General features: G+C 38.9%; 1 protein-coding gene across 1 annotated transcript; it reads right to left on the bottom strand.

Moving 5' to 3' along the window:
• Positions 1 to 943: 943 nt before the first annotated feature.
• On the bottom strand, positions 944 to 22,983 carry LOC128821620 (3'-5' RNA helicase YTHDC2-like). The gene is made up of 25 exons (XM_054002815.1): positions 22,895 to 22,983; positions 22,329 to 22,522; positions 20,512 to 20,711; positions 19,759 to 19,925; positions 17,912 to 18,014; positions 16,562 to 16,718; positions 14,257 to 14,364; positions 13,016 to 13,164; positions 12,499 to 12,634; positions 12,016 to 12,142; positions 10,981 to 11,046; positions 10,033 to 10,211; positions 9,785 to 9,881; positions 9,621 to 9,708; positions 9,440 to 9,520; positions 8,406 to 8,488; positions 7,446 to 7,551; positions 7,191 to 7,310; positions 6,564 to 6,836; positions 5,941 to 6,067; positions 5,288 to 5,493; positions 4,406 to 4,601; positions 3,562 to 3,671; positions 1,821 to 2,110; positions 944 to 1,421 (listed from the first exon to the last, which is right to left on the bottom strand). Exons 1-25 carry the CDS (start codon positions 22,981 to 22,983, stop codon positions 1,151 to 1,153), a joined length of 3,723 nt encoding a protein of 1,240 aa, XP_053858790.1. The 3' UTR covers positions 944 to 1,150.
• Between the last annotated feature and the right edge of the window lie 235 nt (positions 22,984 to 23,218).

Genomic DNA, 23,218 nt, shown 5'->3' with positions numbered 1-23,218 from the left:
GAGATCCATGGTCAGAGTTTGATTTGACATTATTTCAAGCACTGCTTGTAAATGGATTCGACTGAGCACTCACACTGGGCTGTTCCACTCGCTGATCACCACATGTCGCTGTCGAGGTGGTCACGACACAAAGCAGAGACCACACGCAGTCTCAGATGGCAACTCTTTATTATCGACAGTGGCTGACCTTTTATATACTTTCTAATTGTTTATACTTCTTCTGCCCCAACTATTGGTCACAATAAATCAACATAACACCACTGGTGAAAAGTAACAGTGACTTCAGATAACTTTCTAAAACTACGTTGTCCAGCTACGAAGTTCTCTCCTTATCTTTCCTCAATTCCTCTCTTCTCTCGGTCTCCTTGGTAACAGCCTTGGAGAGAGCTCCTTATCAGCTTCTTGCTTCTCAGCTTCTCCTCGCTCCTTTAGCTGACAGGCCCGCCGTTAGCCCCTTCTGCAGTAATTCATCCATGAGGGGCAGAAAACAAGTAGAACAGAATAGGATTAAAAAGTCTGGTGATTAATTAGACTTGGTTTAAGTCTGACACACCTTGAGATGACACCAAAATTAATCATCCTAGAGTGCAGCCTACAGCCCACTACCCGCATTTCTGCATTCAGGAAACATAGTTTCTTCCTTTTACACTGTCTTTATTGAAAAGCTGAAAGATTCAAAAGGAATTACTAAATCCTCCAATGAGTCCATGAAGTTTCCTCTCAATGATTTCTTTAGTACTACTGCAGTCTACTATTCAAGTATACAGGGACAACTACCACAATACTCTCATTAAAAATGCGTGCTTTGTTAAAATAACCATCACCAAAACCCCAATCAGTCATAGTAAGGCAGATAAGACAGAATCAGTATTGATACTGAAAATCTATTAGAGAAGCCAAGAAAGGCAGAATCCAAAAACTTCAGGTGTGTGTATAATATACTCATGTAGTTGGAAAAAACAAATACACGTTTATTAGAACAAGTTTTGTTTTAAAATCTCATTTTTTCTACTTTGCATAGCTTTACCTCAGCAGTCCACAAATTATTTTTGCTGTATTAAACTAGTGAAACAAGGATATTTAGTCTAGATTTTAAGTTCCAGAAGGAAGTATTATGCAGCTGTTATAAATGGAAAGTTAAGTTAGGTTCCTAATTTATCAGTAAAATACCTAATTGCAGAATGAGATCAGCAAGAAATTCTATTACTTTGGAAGAGCAGGGTGATATGTTAGAGAACTCTACCTTTCCAGACACTGGAGAAGGAGGACTAGCACAGGGGCTGGAACAGCTACTGCTCTCTGCAGGCTTCACTGAGGACTGAGCTGGTTTGTCAGCTGAGGATCGTTTGGAGAGCAAAATGTCTTTTTCTTTGTACTTCTTTGGCTGGCGGAGTGCAGGAGAAGCAGATTTCACTGAAACCCTAAAAAGGACATACCTTGAGTTTCACAAGCAGTCACTGAACATTTTACATCGACCTGTCAGCTACTGCATGACCACACGTATTACAGCAACTACAAAATCTATTAAACCCTAACTAAAAATCCCATACTGATCATGCATTGCTTTTTAATGTTACTGTTAAACCTCTTCTGCTACTTCTCAAGCATCACAATTCACGGACAATATTCCTGACAGCTCTCTCAAACAGCAGGCCCAGGTATGAAACACTTCTTTATGGGATTACAAAGCAGCACACAACAGTATAACACCTTTCAACTGTATTTCCATGGTTTCCACCTCCTATGACTAGCAGAAATTTAAGTGGAGCTTGTATACATCAATTGCAACCTACAGTGAGAGGAAGACCTCAACATCTTACTTTTCAGCATGAGAGGAGGCAGACAATTCAGTTTCTGTTGAGCTTTTTCTGCTGTTGGTTGACTTCCATGTAGATGCCAAAGGAAGCTCTTCACAAGTCACAGGTCTTGGTCTCTGGCCAATTCCTGAAGGCTGCTGCAGACCTGCAGACTGTTCTTCAGCACTCAGAACAGCTGTAATTGCTCTTACAGTTGTTTCATCAGCCTGAGACCACGGCTTAGAAGGAGCTCGCATACGACGCAGGAACAAGCTGTGCCACTTCTGCCTGAGTTGCAGCAGCATACCAGCAGCCTGCAGTGAATTCCAGTTCTGTTAAATACTGATGAAAATTAGATCACACAGGTAAGAGGACCCTGTCTTTTTCACAGCAGGCAGCACCTGGCATTCTAATATAAACAGGGCCCACAATGAAAGGCAAGACTAAGGTCTTGGGGAAGGGGAATAATCCATATTTAAACTAAGATGCTAATTTACTTTCTTTGCCTTGGGTGCAAGGTAATTTTTGAAACATTTCATTTAGCTCTGTACTAAACTTAGCTTTGTACTGTAAACCCACAGACTTTTTTTTTCCTTTTTATCTTCTGAGAAAACCCAATCCTTTCATGCTTTATGCCCTTCCTCTCAAATCAGTCTCTACTCATGCACTCTTCAGTCATACTTGAGGGAAAAGAGCTCTAAGTGACATTTTTCTTACAGAGACACCTGCTCAAGTGTGATGACTAAGTTCAGAAGACTGTAGTCTAATTCCCATTATCAGAAGTGCTTCCATTGAAATCAGTTTTTAAAAATTACTCTTTTGGACACATCTAGGAGAGACAGTGTTATTATTAGAGCTGGTAAAGCTGTATGTTTCATGACCCATAAACTACCTCCTACCATCGCCACAGCTCCTCAATGACATAAAGACTTCTATTTCAAAGAGGTTTTGAAATTTCTCCTTCCAAAATCTGACAGCAACTTTCTTTCAGCAACTCCAGCTTCAAGTGCTCCTTTTTTGATCTGATTTTGGTTATTCTCTCAGAGAAAGAAGAGCACAATATGCCAATGTGGCTGTTCTCTCAGCTCTTGTTCAGATTTTGGCTATCCCAGCTCATGCTATGGCCTGATGGAGCACCATGCAGGCAGGACAGGAGGCCAGAAGGAGCAGAAGGGCCCTTACGCAGCCACTGTCACCTGCAGCTTGCTGTCCCTTGCAGCCATTATCTTTTGTCTGGCAGAATCTCTTCAGAATCTGCTGACCTATGGAAAGGGACAAATCTGCCAAGCTCAGACATTTAAAACAGCGCACTGCCCAGAAAGTTTGTGAAGCAGATCCAACAGCATCTGGACTGCAGAGGCTTTCCTGCTCCCTTGTGTGAGAGACAGGACACCCACACCAAGAGGGAGGAAGAGGGGTGAGCATTCTCACTGTTGACTTAGGTGACTAATTATTTTCTTTCTTTTTGCTCACAGGTAAAAGAACAGAAAGGTATGGGTGATAGGTGATGAAGCATTGCAGCCCGGATGTTGAATACACGAATTCACGTGACAGACAACTCTGTGCCAAAGGGGATTGAAGCCCTTCAATTCCTGACGAGCTCGTCAAGTAAAGGTTAAATCACAGAGTACATGGTTTGAGAGACCCAAATGGACCATGACGTTCTTGGAGAAAATTCTGGGCTACTCAAATGTTACAAACACCTTTTCACATCTTTTTACAATTCTTCTACATGAAGCAAGCCCAGGACTAATTTCTTTCTTACTTCAGGGTCCAGTTTGAGATGGAGCCATTCATCCAGCTTCAGCAGTGGCAGATCAGCAGCTGTTTTGTCCTCCATCTCACTGTCACTGCTATCATTAGATACCCATCCCCCTGAATTAAAGACAAAAGGTGCATTAGCATCTCTATATTATTTCTGCTTACACACAAAAACCTGCATACTACTGTGTTACCAGCAATAATATTTTTCCTTCTAAAATTGACTTTTAAATGTAACCATTTGTAAAACTACCTCTTCTTTTCTGCAAATACACTGGAAAGTCTTTGCTCCAGATAGCAGCAATCAAGTAGCCAGACCTGCTGAAAGTCCTGCTATGTAAAAACCTGTACTGATATGATGTGACTCAACTCATGTACCTTCCCCAGTATTCACAGGCCACTATCCAACTTTTGCCTAAAGCTGTTTGCAAAACCTCACGTGGCTCTATTTCCTAGTAAAGCAGCAGATTTAAAGACCTAGTAAGGAAATATATATATACAGATATGGCTATTAATTAGGATTCCTGATTTTTCTAAAATGCAATTCAATCAGCATGAAACCAGTATGATCATTCGACATTGTGGCTGCATTCTTTCCTTATGAACTATACTGCAGTTTCTGATACCCTGGAACTGTGTCATTTATGGACTTGAATATGTAAGGAATCCCAAAACGGAGAGATTTCTTACAGAACCAACAAACTCTTCCTGAATAACTACAGGAATTATAAGAGCGCTGTTTCCAGAATCAGCCAATATATGTATTAAATATTACTGAAAAGTAAGCTTTCCATGTCACACACTGATGGACACCAACGGAAACATTCCAAATCCAGACTCCGGTGTACCTCGAAAGGATGAAGATGCCTGCAAGGCATTACTTGGCAGTCTGGCTGGTCCACAGAAGAGGGACACGGTGACAGGTGTCACAACAGAGCAGCACCTGATGTTTGCTGTCCTGTGAGCTGCCGTCATTTCATCGTATATAAGCCAGTCTGTAGGGAGGGCCTGGATGGCTGCAGCTTGTCCATTTGCTGGGGCAATCTGTGCAAGAGCAGGTAAGACCAGGCTATTATACCCTCTACCTGTAATGAATGTAAATTTGAACGTATCTCTCATTTTATCCACAGACATTGTGCATGCCTCAACCTGGCAGTGTTCACGGCCAGGCTGGGGGGGCTCTGAGCAACCTGGACTAGTGGAAGGTGTCCCTGCCCGTGGCAGGGGTTGGAATGAGATGAGCTTTACGGCCCCTTCCAACCCAAACCATTCTATGATTCTGTACTTTGAGAAATAAATACATGTATAATTAGATACATATAAAAATATACATGCAAATAAAAAAGCGTGAGAGAATTCAACCAGATTCACAAATTATCCTATCATGAAAAAACAAAATATTTTGCTTTAAAAAGAAATGTTAAAAAAAAAGTTTCAGAGAAAAACTTGCTTTTAAGAGTAGGGATCATTATATCTTTAAAACAATTTTATAACTGGGGCGGTTTGTTTACCATTTTGCCTTGTTCCATCTAGAGAAAGGACTAATTGAAACAATGGAAAAATGAAACAACTCCAATTCTCTCAGCTGAGTAGAACAGTATTTTCTAAAGCTGTAGTGTTAAATGCCCATAGTGCTTTTAATGTACTGACAACTAGGAAAAGACATTTCTAAAACATGGGAGAGATTTTAGTGCCGTGTTTTTTGAACTATGAATTCCAAGTGATTTTACCTTTTTACACTGAGACTGGCCAAGAACAGAGGTAGGATGAAATCGCACTTTCTTCTCCTTTGGTTCAGTCAACAGCAGGCTTTCTCTGTCTACATGCACCAGATTGGGATACATCCCGGCCACTAAGGCAGCTTTAATCACAGCCCAGTTCTCAGAGTTAGCATTAACATCTCTAATATCAGCTCCTCCTCTGGCTCTCACAAAACCTGACAAATGAAAAAGACAAAACAGCGCCACGTTAGCTTCTCTTTGGTTTTCAAAAGGAGTTAGAAACTAAAGGTGAAATAAACGACTTATTTGTTTCATTTTTCACCACTGCCAACCTTAACAGCAGCAAGAAGAAACCATTACACTGAAAGCCTTCCTGATAAGGGGTTTCATACTAACACAGAATATCACTATTTTCTACAATTTAAAGACATTTCCGATGGGAATAATTTATTAAAACATGAAATGCAGTGGCATGTGGAGATGAGGGTGCCTTCAGTTAGATCAGCCACACTTCCTCATCTACACCATACCCTGCATGAATGTGTACATGGAGGTGTATTTCAAATTAAGTAAGGAAAATTACACCAGTGAACATGACTTTTGTTACAATTTCTAAATGCCTGACTTTAAAACAAGGTTAAAATTGTTTCCAACTTCTTTACCTGAGGCTCTAAGCTGGCCAAGCAACTGTGTTCTCATTCCTGCAATGATTTCCATTGTGGCTTGGGATACAAAGTTCTTTTCACAGAAGGCTCTCTCCCAGCCGTCACTGCGGGCCTTCTGCCATGCCTGACAACGTTTTTACATTTGCCTATTAATTTGAAGGGCTTAAACTAAAACTGCATTTTTTCAAAAAGATTACATTTATGTCAATAAAATGCAAAACCCACTCCAAAAGTTAATGTATCAAACGAGATACCTTTTTCTGCTCAAGAATTAGATTCTCTTTATGTTTTCCCTAGAATGATGATTATGTCAAGTTAAAACAAGAAATAAAGATCATTACATTAAGATCATGATTTGAAGTTCAGTGTAGTAGGATATAAAGAGGCACATGGTTAGAACATTTAGAATTTTATAAGGTTTGAAAATATCAACAAAACATACTACAGAAAGGGTTCCCTCACAAATTTATGAGTCCAATACCCAGGAAAGCCACTAGGCAAAAAGAAAGTCTTCTCCGAGGACTTAAGCACAGTCCACCACTCTACGTCCAAGTGGCTTGGTACATTTGCATTGCTTGGCTGGTGTGCTGTGATCAGAACTCTCTGAAATGAAATTCTACCTGGAAAGCCCTGAGCAGGGCCATGTGGTCACTGAACGTCCCGGCAGCAAAACGCTTCCTGCACAGCACGGCTGCTCGCTTTTGGGAGGCCAGCGTGGGCAGCACAAAAGGGTCTTGGCAGGCAAGAGCACAGGCAATGGTCAGAACGGGGTCCAGGCACTTCAGAACTACAGCATACAACACCATTTTACCGAGGTGTGGCTCTACAGGCAATTCAGTGAGGTGATAACCAAGCTCAGTGAGATCTTCCCAAGGGTCCATGGCATCTATGGTCTGTTTATATACAAACAAACAAACAAAGGAGAGGGGGACGGGTACGGTGGACAAAATCACTTTACAGAGAAAGCAGAAAGGATGTGAATACTGGACATTAACTAGACTTGTTTCCAAACACTAAAAAAGCAAGTGAAACTATTAACAGAGACAAGATTTCAAAACACTCTCTTCCCTTGACATGGAAAACCACATCCCCACACACAAAATGAAAACAGACAATAAACAAAAACTCAGAACATCCTTAGGTAATTAAAAACGGCTTCAGTACAAACTGAAGTCAGTAAGACAGACTGCTACACCACAAATTTGGGATCAAACACAATTACCATCTAAACCTATTCCTTCTCTGACCTTAAGCATATGCACAGCATTTCTCACAGTTACAGCAGGCGGCGGATCTGGAGCTTTCATAAGAAAGTCTACAACTGGACAATTAATTGGAGTCAGAAGTTTTGTGTACAAACAAATCTCCTGCAAGGTAAAAGGCAGAACAAAAAAGATTACCAAGATTTGGAAACAACCCCAAACCCATGATTTGTTGCAATTAATAGTATGGTTTGAGGACATTGTATTTTTTAAAGTTACAGTTTCTAACTGAACATGCACCTGAAGCGGCATTCTTAGAAGTTCTGGAGATTGAAATTCCAACATATTCTGAAATCGCAGCCTGCTGAAGAGACGAAAGCAGACTCCAGGCTGACAGCGCCCAGCCCTTGAAAATAAAATATGGGAAGTGGTGAAAATGAGGATTTCTTTCTAAAAACAAAACCTAAAGCCAACAAAGAGACACAGAAACTCAGAATGGAAAAGAAGAAGCAGTTCTATGAAGACAGTGTTGTCAGTCACATGCAAAGTGAGAGTTTTCCAATCGTGAGTTATCTTTGAGAGTGTGGCAATTTTTTACGGTAATTTTAACCCAACACTGAGAAATCTGGAGAAAGAAAAACAAGGCTTATCTAATGTAAAGTGCTGTGGGGTTTTTGCTAACTTAAGACCAGTCCAAATCTCAATCATCCTTTGTTATAAGGAATCAGTTGCAAACTTTATTGTTTCCTCTCACATCCCCCAAACAGAAGTGATGCTTGGAGTAAAAGGCAGAATAAAGATTAAATAACTTGTGAGTGAATGAGAGACAGCAAATGTGCAGCTTAATGCCAGTATGACTGATTAAACAGGCATTTGTTGCTACATAAACTTCTGAGCCCTCACCCACAGTGTTGGGAAGAATATAATCATGGCCTGTTAAGTCATGGATAGCTTGGAGAAAGTGAAACAGGCAGTCCTCTGCCCACAGACAAGATGTGAAAAGACCCCACTGGACACTGTGACTGCTGGTGCTACATGGGAGAAAGAGGAAGGAGAACAAATTAATGGGGGGAAAACAACCCAGACCTTTGGGAAATGCCTGAGCATCACTCTTCTACAACTTGGGAAATTATTCCAAGGAAATACATACTGACCCTACACACTGGACTAGGCTAGAAACAGTTACTACATTGTGTGCTTTATTCGAAACACAGATTGTGGATATCTGCAAAATGGAAACCAGTATGAGGCATTTATTACCTGCCTTTTCTCTGGACAGCACTGGCTTTTGAAATCCAGCCCATTTTTAGCACTGGAACACGACTCTGCACATCAAAAGACTTCTAGAAAAACAAAGAAAGGAATATAAACTGAAAACTCAATAGGGTACATGAAATAAAAGTTACTAGTTATTTAGATTACCAACAGAAGTTTCCTAAAAAGAATGAAACACTAATAGAGATACAGTAGCTTCTGCAACAAAGGTACCTTCTCAGTTTCAAGTGAATTTATGATGGTATCTCCTTTGTAGTACCTTAATGCTCCACAGTTTGTGAAAGTCACCATTTTCTAGTCAATAGGTAATTGCAAGTCAGTAAAAGCTATGTCAAATCTGTGTTCTGAGATATCACAAAGCAGGTAAAACTACATTATTATACCAAATAAAGTTTTCCTTTTTATCTCACTTGGAAATTACCTACTTGTTTTCTTAAGACTGATGTACAATTACAAAAAAAAACACTTTATGAGAACCTCAGAAATTTGGTGTGCATATCACCTATGAAATCCAATTTCATTTTCAAAGCTGTACACTAGGTCTTAAATTGCCTCATTGTGTGTTCTCACTTTTCTTGAACAAGTAATTAGGAATGGGCACTGAACACAGCAAAAAAAAACTGCTTAAAAACTTCATGGATTATTTTTGGACTTGATACAATAGTAGGACAAAAGGAACTCCCAGTGCTCCCTAAGTCTCAGGAAGGTGGTGGTCTAAACTGAGGACTTGTTTTAAAAATCCAGCAGAAATACTAAATTGTGAAAGATCCATTAATACATCAACCTAGATTAGCTTTTACAAGGTTTTTTAGACAGCTAGCTATTTACAGTATTTCTCTTCAAACAAATGGATGTTGAAACTTTTCAGCGAGGACTGTTGCCTGACAGGCAGTAGATCTCAGCTAGTAAAAGCTTTTTTTCATTTTCATGTAAAGTAAAAAAAAACAACAACCAAGTTCTCCAAAGTTTACGCACTGTGTGTTTTAGAATTGCACTAGGAAAATTTAAGGCAATCCTACCTCTTTCACCTTGCCTGAGTCAATGACAAACACCACATCATTGACTGTTATGCTGGTTTCTGCAATATTAGTAGAAAGACTCTGCAAAGCAAAAAAACCAAAACCACCGGAACTAGAGTCACTGTAAAAGCAAAGGCAAAACAGATCATTGTAGCATCGGACAAAGTCCTCTAATACTTGCAATTTTGCGGATGCCAAAAGGTGGAGTTTCAAGCACTTTCTTCTGATCCAAAGTCTGCACACTTGAATGAAGCATGAAAACTTGGTATCTAATGCAAGACAAAAGGAACATTTTAAGGATCCTTAAAAGAAGCAATGAAAAGCCACAGCAACTAAAGGTTTTACCTGTGAGCATTAGCAGCAAATCTCTTGTCATCCAAAAGAATGCGGTCCCTGAGGCTCACTATCTCATCATACCCAGGAAGAAATATTAAAATTGCTCCTAAAAAAGGAAGTGGGTTTGCAAACTTAAACAGAAAATTCAAATACATGTCGACTAGCACTCAGAAGGTTTTAACGTTTGGAGATTGCTGAAAGAAGAGCACGATTCATCAGAAGCCAAAGCCACAACAGCTGGTTGGGTATTTACCTACCTGCATCACAACTATGACAGATGCTGTGAAGTAAGTGCATTATCAGATCCAGATCCACTTTTTCATCATCAAAACTGTGATGATAAGCTGCCAGTAGTTCTCTGTCCTCTGCACTAAGGTCACTACCACTATTTTGGACCAGGGAACTTTCATCCAGATTTCCAAATGCAAATGAAGCGCTGTAACAGAAAAATACACCAGAGTCAAGGCTGCCCCTTCGGGTTTGCATTGAGCCATCAGCTCAAACTTAGATCAGGACCAACACGACTATTGGTCTTGAATTCTAATGCTGAAGTGTAGCAGAAGGGAACCACCATACTATTGCTGTTCACTGATTTCAATGTTAACCCAACAAAGGATGCCCCTTCATTTATTAGTGCTAACTTTAGGTTTCTTCAACTTCATTGAAACAGAACCATAAGCAAATGAAAGTGTAAAGATACTTCTCATTTATCTGTTCAAGGAAAAATATTTAAGAGATACGTATTCTCCAAAAATTTCCCACTAGCAGAAACTGCACTAAGAGAAATTATAATAAATATAATCTTTACAAAACACTACCTCAACTATGATAACTGTAAGTTAATCAGAAAAGCATTCTTGAATGGCCTAGTGTACACATTACTTCTGTCAATTTTCTTTAACATGCCTATTGCATATAAAAAATATACAGATAAAAACACATGACAGATTTGTTTGCAAAGTAAGCATGTGAAAAGAAAATGGCACATAGCATACAATTAGCAAGTTGTGCAAACATAAACAATACGATACTGAGTACAAACTTGTTTGGTTTTGAAATTCTTATTCTTAAAAAAATAGGTATTGCTATTCAGTCCAGATTTTACAGCATGAAAAGCTAAAACCTGTTCTGATTCAAAGAACACAAACCTCAAATTCCCCATCACTATCATATACAACTCCTTCTGCAAAATAGCTACAGCTTACCTGTAGGATTCCAACAGATCAACAACCTCTGTCTGTCCAAAGTGCCTAGCCCAGTCCACAGCCATCCTGAAAGAGTTGCACAAGTAGTTCTATTAGATTTTTCACTTCAAAAGATGAAGATGAAGAGCACATCAGGTGAGGCAATTGATACCAGACTTTTGTACCCATTTCTCTCAGTTATCTCTCAGTTATTGCTGGATCTTCAACTTCCCATTTGAAATAGGTGTTAACAGCTATCTGACTTTTAGGTAACTACAGTTCTTTACCACAGAAGAATGTCCTTGCACACAGGAGCACCGGCAAACATGCACAAGGAAATGAGGAGGAAGGAGGTGCCATTCCTTTAAAAAGCCCACAACAACGTGCAGAGATCAGACCTGACTGTTTGCAGTACCCTTGAAGTCATCTCCAAAAGTCACACCCCAGGCTTAACATTTGGCTATTTCAGGTCTTTCAGAAGCTGTCCTCCTCACAATGCACTTCACTGTTTTACACCTTTAAACTGCATTTCTTCCCAAGTTTTTCAAATGTTAGTACCAGATATCAGACCCCTGGAATCCTAATTCTTATCATTCCATACTACAGTTACAAACTGTACTTCCCTGCTTAGATGAAGACATACTCCATGACCACAGAACTTGAGTTTCTACAGATTCACAAATGTTTTTACATGCTACAACATATTTAGAAACATAACAGAAAGATCTTCTGATATAGGTAACTCCATGAAAATACAAACTGCCAAACATTTTGGTCCAATTCAGTAGATTACAGTTGTTCTGCTAAGCAGTGTCTTAAATAAGACCTCCTGAAACAAAGTTTATAGCTCATAATCAAGACCATGTAATTAAGAATTCAATTTAGAATTTACAGAAAACAATGTGATTAACAGGAGTTAGAGACTGTTTAGGCTGTCAAAATCTACAGTTCTTACAGCAGTGTCATAAGTTAGCAAATTAATTTAGATGTTAAAGAATTTTCTTTCTTTCTCCTGTATTGACAAATAAATCTATCTTTTGGTTTCTCTGTTTTTACCAGCCATTAGATGATTTGCAGTGGATACTTGCTCCCATGCTGATCAACTGTTCTACTTGACTCAAAAAGCCTCTCCCTGAAGAAATCATCAGAGCAGTCGCACCAGTTTCACTGTGCCTATAATCAACTGAGAAGTAAAACAAAAAAATCCAGCAAACCCCATAGAAATCTTATTTCTTCATCTAAATATAGTACAAATATTGCTTTCAAATTCCAGCCCAAAGAGAATTTGTTTCCTCACTTTATCTCTGCAGTCACTTCATGTCAATTCCACACTCTTTTAGAAACACACTTCTGTCAATACTTGAAAACAACATCATCAACTAACTAAACAACTCATTAATTCTGCTAGCCCTATCCATTTTTTCAGTAGGCATCAGAATGTAAAGGTAACAACATTTGAAACTGGAGAGAAAAGTAGCCATAAAAATCAAAGTAAAGTTGAGGTTGCTTTTTTCTTATGTAATAGCACATGAAACTTACCACTGACATTTTCAGTTAAAATAAGATTTAACACCTGAGCAAACGAATCAGTATCTTTATGCAACCAGATGTCAGAAAGACAGGAATCCATTTCTTTTACTATCCACGGTTCAAGGCAATTCACATCTTTTTCAGTCTGAAGATAAAAAACAATACTGAAAGATTAGTCTCTTCCAAGAGTTGTCTTCATTCTCATACATTACCCACAAAGAATTTGAATGGTAATTTTTCCCAGCAGCAACCAGAAATCCAGCACTCAGGTATCAATGCATTGATTTTGTCATATGCAAGTACTAACGCAATGGCAGTCGAGCCATTTGATCTGAGGAAAAGCTGTGTACAACCACCCTAACTGAAGAGCACACTTCAGCTACAGCAGTTCACCCCAATCAAGTAATCTTTAAAATAGGTTAATATCCCCAAAGACTCTACAGAACTACCTGTAGAAAACAGATTTTAAATGGCTAGTAATACAACACAAATACAAATGTCTCTTCCAACTAAAGAAAAAAATTACCAGTTGATTAAATACTGTGTCACCACCATCACCCAACCATTTGTACTCCTCATTTGCCCTTGGAACCGATTTTTGTCTCCGAGATGTCCTTTTGTTACTGTTGCCTTGAGCTGAACACCACTCAGCAAGAGTGTACTTCTGTTTCTCTTCTAGAATGCAAAATATTCCCCAAGAAAGTTTGAGTCATCTTTATTATCCATTGTTTTCTACTAAAAAAGACAGTTCCAGCAGGTCCAAGTTTTACCTATTCAACCTCTCTTATTTAATCTAGAATGCTACTACCAGTCCAACATAAATGACATGTTTAAGGGTACCCGAAGTGCACACTGCAAACAAGGGCTATAAGAACGAGGTAAAACCCACCACTTTGGTGTTGAACCCCCCAAGCCTCCATTATTTCAAACTACTGCATTCAAAGGGTCTTCCTTAAGTAATCACCTTCCACACAATCTCAGCCCAGATCTTTTTCCAGAAATGGAATGCTGAAGACAAGCGAGACAGTCCCTGCACGTAACAACTTATTTTTCTACACAAGTGGAAGAAACATTAGAAAACACCAGTGTCTTAAGTGAACCTTTCTGCCCCCAGTGATCAGAGATGAGCACTGTGATAAATATCCAGTTAGGACTGTATGTTATAGCTTTGGGGTTTGCTTTTTTTTTTTTTTTTAATTTCTTTAAATAATCACTGGGATCATTACTTTCGGGTGCCAGGAAAACTTCTGAAGCAGTATCTACTTAATCAACTGAAAACCAATGATGTTTAGCTCAAGAGTGTTAACACAAAAAATACATCCATGCCTGAAGAAAGCAGTGAAAAATATTACTGAAGGGAACAACTTGTCCATTTAGTGCAAGACTGTACAAAATCCTGCCTGCTTTAATAGCTGCACTTTAGTTTGCACCCAAAGGTACAGAGCATCCTATGCTTCTTTAGTATTCATGTGGGCACAGCCCCCAGTTCTCTACAACTCTACAGCATAATAATTAGAAAACAGATGACATTTATCAACTGAAAGAAAAAAGAATGCAACCACTAAATCAAAGTGATTTTTTTCATTAATTGCATAAACTATTTCAGTGATGTAAATACTGAGAGCTTAAAAATACTTGCTGTCATCTAATCACATCTCATTTAATCTCCTGACTTTGGAATTTTAACAGAAAAGTATCCTGTTAATTGTTTGTTCAATCAACCAATGATTCTCATTGCCAACCCTTACAATTAACAAGTCCACCGACCTTGCTGCTTCTCTTCTTTGTACTTCACCATCTCTTTGTTTGTATACCCAGTGCTTCGTAAAATGTCCTCCAGAAACAACTCTTTAACTTCAAAAGGCCTGCCTTTGACTAAAATAGAAAAAAATCCATAAAAGATTATATATTCACTAGCTTCACTTACAGCATTCATTTTTTCAAAAACTATCTTCACTGGAGTTTATTTTTCTCAGAATTATACAAAACAAAACATTTCCAAAGTAAAATGCCACCTTGTTTCTCCTCAACCTCTTCAATTTTATCAAGTGTTACAGCAAGAGATGTTCATAAGACTGACAGTTATTAATTTGTTTTTAATGAGAAAAAGAGAACAGCCGTTTTTTTTTAGGGTTACAAACAAGAACTCGCCATGTAAGTCTGCCACCTGGATTTAAAATTTCATTAATTAATAAGCAATTAATACAGCTTTTTGCAAGGTTCCACACGGAGACAGTACATCTTTGTACTGAACTACTTTCTTTTCATCAGAAGTATGTGAGAAGGGAGCCTTATCTCCATGTCCTCAACTTATTCAGCAAAGCTGAGCTTTCTTTACTGAATACTTCTTGACAGATGAGACATCCCAGTGGCCTTTACCTTCTCATAATTTATCCTGATTTCTTTTTCAACATGACTGTTTTCTAGACCTTATCTGTGGACATTAAAGGATGCTTTTTGCATGAAGAATTCAAATCTCTGCATTTTGATTTCTTGTCCCTTAAGCTGACTCAGGATCACTCTGGATTTTCCTTCAGAAGGAACAATCCACAATTCACACACTTTTAGAAGCTGTCACAGAGGAAGCCTTCCAACACTGAGCACAAGCTCTGTGTACTACAGCAATCCACAGCTACAAAATGTTGGTTTCTGTGGTCAGAATTTTGTCCGCCATAATGCTGAAGGAGAATCAAACCTTTTACATTACATGAACAGACAAAGATGCTTCTTTTAGTTCTTAAATTCTCAAAAAAAGGAAAAAAAAAACAAAAAAAAAAGGGGGGAAACCATCTTTTCAATTGTTATTGGCCTGTTACATAACCAGCACAAGCACTGTGGTAAACTGGAGAGATTGCCATCAGAATTTCCAACACAAATTGACCGATCTGAAAGAACAGGAAGCTGCAAAAAGAGTAAACTGGAAAGCCACACAACAATCACAACTGAGGCTCTTGCTTGCAAAAAAAATTCAGAAAACATGAAAGCATGTATAATTTCCAGATTCCTGTCTCCAACAAGTTGCAAGTCTTATTTTACTAGGCAGAAATTCAAAACTGGGAACTAAACACTTCCATCTGTAAAAAAAAAAAATTAGGAAAAAGAGGTTTCCTCTCACAAACATTTGTTAAAATAAACCAGTAAGCAATCCCACTTCCTAAAACTGTTGAGATTTTTTTTAAAAAGGCTGACATGCAGAGAGTCTACCTGATTGTCAAATAAAGCATTTCTCTTAAAAGCTACTTTACATTAAGTAAAGTAATGTAAGCTTAACAGCTTACATTAAACTTGGACATTATTGTTGAAAAAGTAAGAGGATTGCAAGGTGCCAGAGCAGGTCGCCCATGCAGAAAAACCTTCAAGCCAGGAGCGTGGGGAAAAAAACGCAAACCCACAAAACACCCCCATCTCCCACACATTTATATTTTGCCTCTACTAAAGATCAGTCACATGAAGTTAAAACAGCAATAATGGTAACTTTTCTTTGCATTTGAATGTAATCTAACTGCAGGTAACTGAGTCTGAACACAAACGAAGAGAAACTGGATGCCTTTTCGGAATATTCACCTAGATGAAGGGCTACTAATTTTCTTTAAATCAAAGAATCATGTCATTCTTTTTTCATGTGAAACCCGATCTGCCTGAGCCTGTATTTCTGAACTGAACAGCTACAGTTAGCTGTGTTTCATCCAGTAACCAGTAACAACCTTCACCAAGCCTGAAGAGTGAGATTCTACTGGAATGTATTAATATGTATCACACTCATGTAGCTCCTAAGTCCTGTATCAGCATGAAGACAGCACTTCAATAACCTCTTCCTACTTCTTCAGTTAACAGTGGAGGGGGGCAGGATGTACCTGCATGTACAGAACTCCCAGTGACTAAAACACTTCACTCTGAACGAGGTGCAAATAGTCAAGAAACAAGAAACCTGAATACACAAAGAACAAGGATTCCTGGAACTCTCAGTGTATTCAGCACCTGCCTTTACTCAGAATAGTTTGCTACAGTTTACTAAGATCTCTCAGTCTCAGGGCAGGTATACTCAGATTTAAGAGTTAAGATCAAGACTTACTATGTATTACTGGGCAGCTTCCAAAATACCTAATAAAGAGATTTGTATCTACAGCAGCACCAGAAAGAATTAGTTTTAAATGATGCTGGTTTTGCAGCACATCTCTCAGTTTTATTAGCAAGAAGTCGCTGAACCTATCCCTCTCATGTACTTCATCCTGCAACAAAAGGAAAAAAAAAGAGATAAAAAGCCATCATAGATTCAGGATCACAACTTCTGACAAAAACAAACTTTTCTAAAAAAATAAAATACATGATTTGGTGGCACATTACAGAGGCCTTAAAATGTGTAAGTCTAGTTTAAGTAATAGGGTTTTATTTAAAAACTATCCATAAGCAAAAAAAAAACCACTTCAAAAAGTTTTTATCAGCGCTGAGTGCGTTGCCATGCTGAAGCTGTACGCACCTTAACTTTAGAGGCTAAAGTGAATATCTGAGACCTCTCTGATTTTGTATTTAAAGCCAAATTTCAAGAAAACGCCACAAACCACAAATCCTACAAATCTTATTTTCATAAATTCTCACTTCACCACTGATGAGCATTTAAAGAAATGGATGACACCACATAATCAGAAAAACAGATTGCTTAGACAAGTCAAAGCCACACAAAGCCTATAAATTAAGGCACCTAACTGATTCATCATCTTTGTCATTCTTCTGTTTTGATTTCTATTATGAATGAAGGAAACAAGGACTCAAAATACAAGGCTTGTAGGCTGACATCAAGAATGTATAGATCATTCTCATGCCTTTTTAACTTTGATAAACAGGCAGGCACCTAAACTTACCTTTTAATCTTCAGGACTTCAATCTTGCCATAAGCATTCTAATTCCCCTTCCTTATTAAATTCCACAATAGGAATATTAGCATACTCATAAATGAACACATCTGAATAATTTGTTAGCCATTAGACTCCACATTATCTAGAAAACTCTGGGCAAACAAATGGACTGAAAACCTGGTAATGCTAAAACAAATGATAACAGGAATTCTGAGACAATCACATTGAACCACATCCATGTAAGCCTCCCTAAGGATTTGCTGCTGACAGGGGAAGTTCCGAAAAATTTACACTTCTGTCTTTCTCCACTCCTCCTGATTCCACAATTAATCATTGGCATGAAAATAAACTATTTTTACAGGAAAAACCACACACACGCAGAAAAACACCAAACTCCACAAAACAATCATGCTACTCTAAGGACTCAGAAAGTCTCTAAAGCTGATTCATCTTCTACCAAACAAAAACACCTGAAGAGCTCAGCAAATCTAAATAAAACAAATGAGGACCTCATTTTCCAAGGCAATACATATTGCCCCACCCCACATGAAAGACCACAGGATGCTCACCACAATAACATGGGTCACGGTGGAGAGGGTGCTGTCTCCTGCCATCAGCGTGCCAAGGAGCATGTCATTAGTGCAGAATGTTACCAGTGTCTTTGGAGAAACCCTATGGAACACATCACACAGACAGCTCAGGGGCTTTGCACCATTTAAAGGCAGCTAGCTTTCCAGGGATCAAAAATTAAAGCAGCTGCTGACCACAAGAGGAATTACAGTTCTCTCCCCAAAAGACTCCTGCACACCACTTGTTTTTAACCTATGCCTTTTCCCACACATTTCCTAACAATTTGTAGTGCTTGCGCCCCAAAACTTTGGACAACAGATTAATTGAAAAAATAAGATTCAGATTTTAATAAATAAGGAAGTAAAAGAGAAGCATGAAGAAATTCTGCATGCTCTCACTGCTCTTCTTGAACTGCTGCCTCTGTTGTGCAGGTTTTCCTCCCCTGTTCCCCACTGTCCCAGAGGCACTGCCACCATCACAGATGGGCTCAGCCTCGGCCACAGGCAGGTCTGTCTTGGCTGGCACCGGCTCTGTCACACACGGGAGAGGCTTCTGGCACCTCCTCACAGAAGCCTCCCCACAGCTCCCAAAGCCTTGCCTTGAGGACACAATACAGTACAGCTGACTAAATCACAAAGTCATCTGCTTCATCCTCTGCTCCTTCAGAAGCTCAAACTACTGAAATGTTACAATTCTATACCTGGGGAAGCTGTCCCAATAGAAACAGCAATTGTCACTACGCCCTCTGGTACTGCCATCCTAAAAGAAAACCTTAGAAATTATACTTCTGTCTTACTATAAACACCTCTAAACATCTCCATTCCAGATTTTTTTTTTTGTCCACACCTCAAAATATTGTTATTTCTCCCTTTTAGTGTTTCTCTGCAGCAATTGTAGTGATTCCTCTCAAGATGGATTTCCTGCACTGCTTCCAGCAATTCTTCCATTTTCACCTGACTTTGCTCTTCTTCTGCCAGCATAGTACTTCCATATATTAATTATCCAGCTTATTTGTGATACATCTTCACCAGCTCTTCTAATCTCTTTATATCCTTGTGAGCTTTCGTACACACATTTGAATTCTTACTGCGGCTTTGTTGTTCAAGCGCATTCATTTTCATCAGCTGTGTGTTATCTTTGTTCACTCAAGCAACACAACCTTTTGCCATCTTCTGGTCACTCATATCCCAACTGCTGGCCCTTCCCTGAAATGTCATTTGGCTACACGGTGCAAAGATGTAAAAACCCCACACAATCCATTCATGCTCTGCTTTACAGACAAATTCATCAAGTGATACTGAAATCTCTACTTTTACTTCACTTCATGTTTTAAACACAGAAGCTGAAGAAGAGTAAATTTAGCCCAAACTAGACTAATAAATAATGCTCATCTCCATCAGTCACTTTCCAATTTTGTTGTTTTCCCTTTTATGACTCCTATCAACTCACACTACATAACATTTCTTACAGCATGCTGGTCTTCACACCTACCTTCAAAGCTTGCAGAACTTTTGGATCCACACTTGTTACAAGTAGAGAGGGGGGAAAAAATAAAAAAAAAAAAGAAAGTGTAGACTTGATCTGAAAATCAGACAAAGATTTCCTTGCATACACTCCGCAGAAGAAGTCAACAGAAAATACCTGAGATTCAGTTCTATAAGACAACCTACTACATGAAACTGCAAAACACAGCAAGAAAGCCATCCTTTTCCCTCTTATGTATTCCTTACCTGCAGTAACATATCCCACCTGGGAGGCTGCAACCCAAACACACTGCAGTTTACCTGTGCACAAGATGCACAAGATCAACACAAGATCAACTGGCACTCAGAAATACCATTAGTACCTGCTTTCTAACCGGATCTGGTAACCAATTGTCTGGCCAATCTTCTCTCTTCTTTCTGCTGCCACTCTTTCAGCCACAGCAACAGCTGCTAAACGTCTGGGCTGAGTACAGAACACACGACAGGCAGTTCCATTCTTGTAGCAGTCATCAAGGATAAATTGAGGAATCTGTAAAGAAGTGGTTCAAATTTACTTTTTGAGAAAGTCACAGCTTAGTTAGCACAGGGAAACAATTTAACTGCATCTCAGTATTACACATTGCAAAAGACTTTTCATTAGGATTATCATGGCAAGCATACCTGAAGCAGTGGAAAATAAATTTCTAAGTATAACCTCTTTAGGTTTTTTTTAAGAAAAAACTCGCAGTGTCTCCCTCCTGCTTCAGAGAAATCTGAAAAAAAAAGTCCTGTAGATTATCTCTCATTTTAACACAAAAAATACTCTGGGTACTAAGAACAGAACTACCTTAGAAGAAAAAGGCCTATACAAACATCACAGCTACTTTCCCTTCAATATTTTGTATTGTTTTAAGGAAAAAATTGTATCTACCAGAAAAAATTGTGAGGAATCATTTTTGCTTTTAGTACCTATCTACTGGCTTAGTGTTTCAAAAGCAAGAAAGTGAATTGGAACAAGATTTTCAATCATACAGGAAAAGAAAAGCCTTAAAATAGCATCAAAATATCCCATATCACAAATATTACACAATTGTCATAAATACTGTTCTAGTTTTTATTTAATTGAAGAAACATACTTGTGTAGTTTTTCCTGATCCAGTCTCTCCTATGATCAAAACAATTTTATTGTCCTTTATTATTTGGACAATTTCTTCCTGTTTCTCAAGAACTGGTAGTGACTGCCTGAAGGAATCAAACTCTGATTCCCCTCTTTTCACTGGGACCTGGGGGATACCATCATTAAGTCGAAAAGTTATCTTGTTTACTTCTTTGTTTTCTGTGAAGACAAGGTAAAAGTTTATTTATGCAGGTACAGAGGAACGTCACAGAAAAACACTGCTCAAAAACTGTACTGAAAAATTAACATTGCTGACTTTTGATGCATCCCTGTGGGTAAAGTGACAAACCCATCACACATTTAGAAGTCATATTTATAGCAACATGTCCTCCTGCAGTGCTTGAAATAAATATCTTTCAAAACAGTTATTACTTTCATAGCTATTTTGAACAAAACCAGACTCTTCCAGAGCATTGCTCCAAGTCAAAGAAGCCCACAAAGAGCAAAAGGAGAAACAGAAACTAAACCAGAGAACACAGCCCGGTGGATTTTGGTGGCCCTTGTATCTGTGCCCACATTTCACACCTGCAGTTCTCCCTAGAAATACACACTTCCAGGGGTAAGCCTTGAAGCTATTCCACGCCTTTGCCTGAAATCATACTAATGCAAGCATGCTGTATCAAGAGTCCTGGCCCCCACACAGCAGTGTGATGTGTTACAAAGCAGTGCATAAGTAGCCAACAAACGGGCACATCTTCTGAGGCAGCTACTTCACATCCATCATTGCAAGTGCTACTCTCTAATTCCTTGAGAATTATCTTCCAGAAGAATGAAAAGCTTGCTGTAAAGTCAATTATACATATGTAATGTCAGTAACAGATTCATATACTAAATTTCAACCTCTGTTGTACCAAGACAAACACAGACTAAGAGATCGGGAGAACTAAAAATACATTCTTGAGATGCGGAGAAAGGCAAATATTAGACTGCTCATTAACTTATCCCTTACATTCCTAAGACATTGCATTTCAGTCCTTGCATTATAGGTTGCCTCTGTTCATTAAACAATCCTATTAAACAACTGAAACAATTGGAAATAACAGCAAAGGAAGCACTTCAAGAACAGACACCACCTATCAGAACCATGCCATTAAACAAGGCATATTGGTACAAGTGTTTTCTGTTCACTACACCCATCTCTGCACACAGAAACACACTGTAACTCTTCCACTTGTAGCTGCTAAAGCAATAATCTAGATTAAAACCTTGCTTTTTTTTTAAAAAAAAAAACCAACATTTTATCAGAAGTTTGTCTTTCAGTGAACTCTTCCATATTCAAGAAATCAAGAAGTCTGGACAGTAGTCTCTTAAGGACCAAATCTATTTTGTAGAGATGAAGAAATAAAAATTAAAATTCTTCATTTATCAAGGACATTAATTTCTACAAGCAGAACAGACAACTTCATTTTCTCATATGGGTGTTCTTACAGCAGCAGGGGAACACTGACTCTTCAATCCCACCTCACAGAACTTTTATGGAGCCACATTTCAAAATGTGCTTCCAAAAAGGTTTGGCTGGAACTGCCTCAAAGATTCTAAAGTAACACAACACAAGGTGGACATCACCATGTGCATGATATGACTTCCCAAGTTCCTCACAGCACCAGTTCCAAAAGACCTTAAAAGTAAGGAAAATTAATGCGTTTGCAAGAAGGTGTCTGTTAGGACACGAGAGGGGACAGAACAGAAAGAGGTTTCTTTTGTCTTTGGGCTGCAGGTGGTTTTTCCAAGTGGTGGCGATGGACAAGTCCAAAGCAGAACACACGCCCAACGTACCAGATTCAACAGCACAGGCATTTCCTCGCTCTGTCCTTGGCAGGAGTTCCGTGCCTTCCTTATTTGTGACGGGAAAGCGCTGAATCAGACTCCGAACAGCGTGTTTTGTACGGAGAGCCAAGCCACAAGTCATGCCTGCGTGTGCCTCTGATACATCCTTCTTCCTTACAGTCAGGTAGCGATTGGCTCCTTTTCTGTCGGCGGGAGAAGAAAACATACTTTAGGAAAAAGGAACCTACTCTAGGTTGACTTTGATCTGTCAAGGTAGGAGATGCTATGCAAAATCTTTGGGAAAAAAAAAACCAGAAATCACAGTGAGAAGCTTTTTTAATGGAGCCATTAAATCCACAAAGTATAAAAGCAAGCTGTCCCAAAAGGCATGTCACAAGCTTTTCCAAGCATGCATACAGCAATGAACACAGATGCTCATTTCTCTTTTACACTTTTTTCTCTAATACTATTCCTTGCAACACAGTTGAGTATGTTGAAAACATCAGTCAGGTTATCATTAGTCTTGAAATTCTATTGGTCTGCACCAAAAAACTGAAAATTGTACCCTGACTCACCCTTTGCTTTTAGATACCAGTCCAAGAGACTGACAGAGCCGGTGAACAAATGCTCTTTCAGTACTAGTGAAGCTAGAAGGAAATTCCATCTCTAGAAGAATGATAAATAATAATGAGAAAACAGTAACAATGCAACAGGCACTAATCTTGACAACTCAGTGTTACAGAACCACAGAATTGCTAGGATTGGAAGGGAGACCAGCCAGTGCAACCCCCTGCAGGGTCACCTGGAGCAGCTGACAGAGGAACACATCTAGGGTTTGGGATGTCTCCAGAGGGGCAAACTCAGCACTTTCCCTGGGCAGCAGTTTCAGTGCTCTGCCA

Source organism: Vidua macroura, chromosome Z (assembly GCF_024509145.1).
Source record: "Vidua macroura isolate BioBank_ID:100142 chromosome Z, ASM2450914v1, whole genome shotgun sequence".
NCBI lineage: Eukaryota > Metazoa > Chordata > Aves > Passeriformes > Viduidae > Vidua > Vidua macroura.
This window is presented reverse-complemented; position numbering and strand designations above follow the sequence as displayed.

Coding starts and splice junctions, on each gene's coding strand:
- LOC128821620 (XM_054002815.1), bottom strand. CDS start 22,983: ATGGAATTTCCTTCTAGCTTCACTAGTACTGAAAGAGCATTTGTTCAC. Junction 9,521..9,620: donor CTTTTGGCATCCGCAAAATT/GCAAGTATTAGA, acceptor TTTGCTTTGCAG/AGTCTTTCTACTAATATTGC. Junction 4,602..5,287: donor GCCAGTCTCAGTGTAAAAAG/GTAAAATCACTT, acceptor GCTCTTGCACAG/ATTGCCCCAGCAAATGGACA.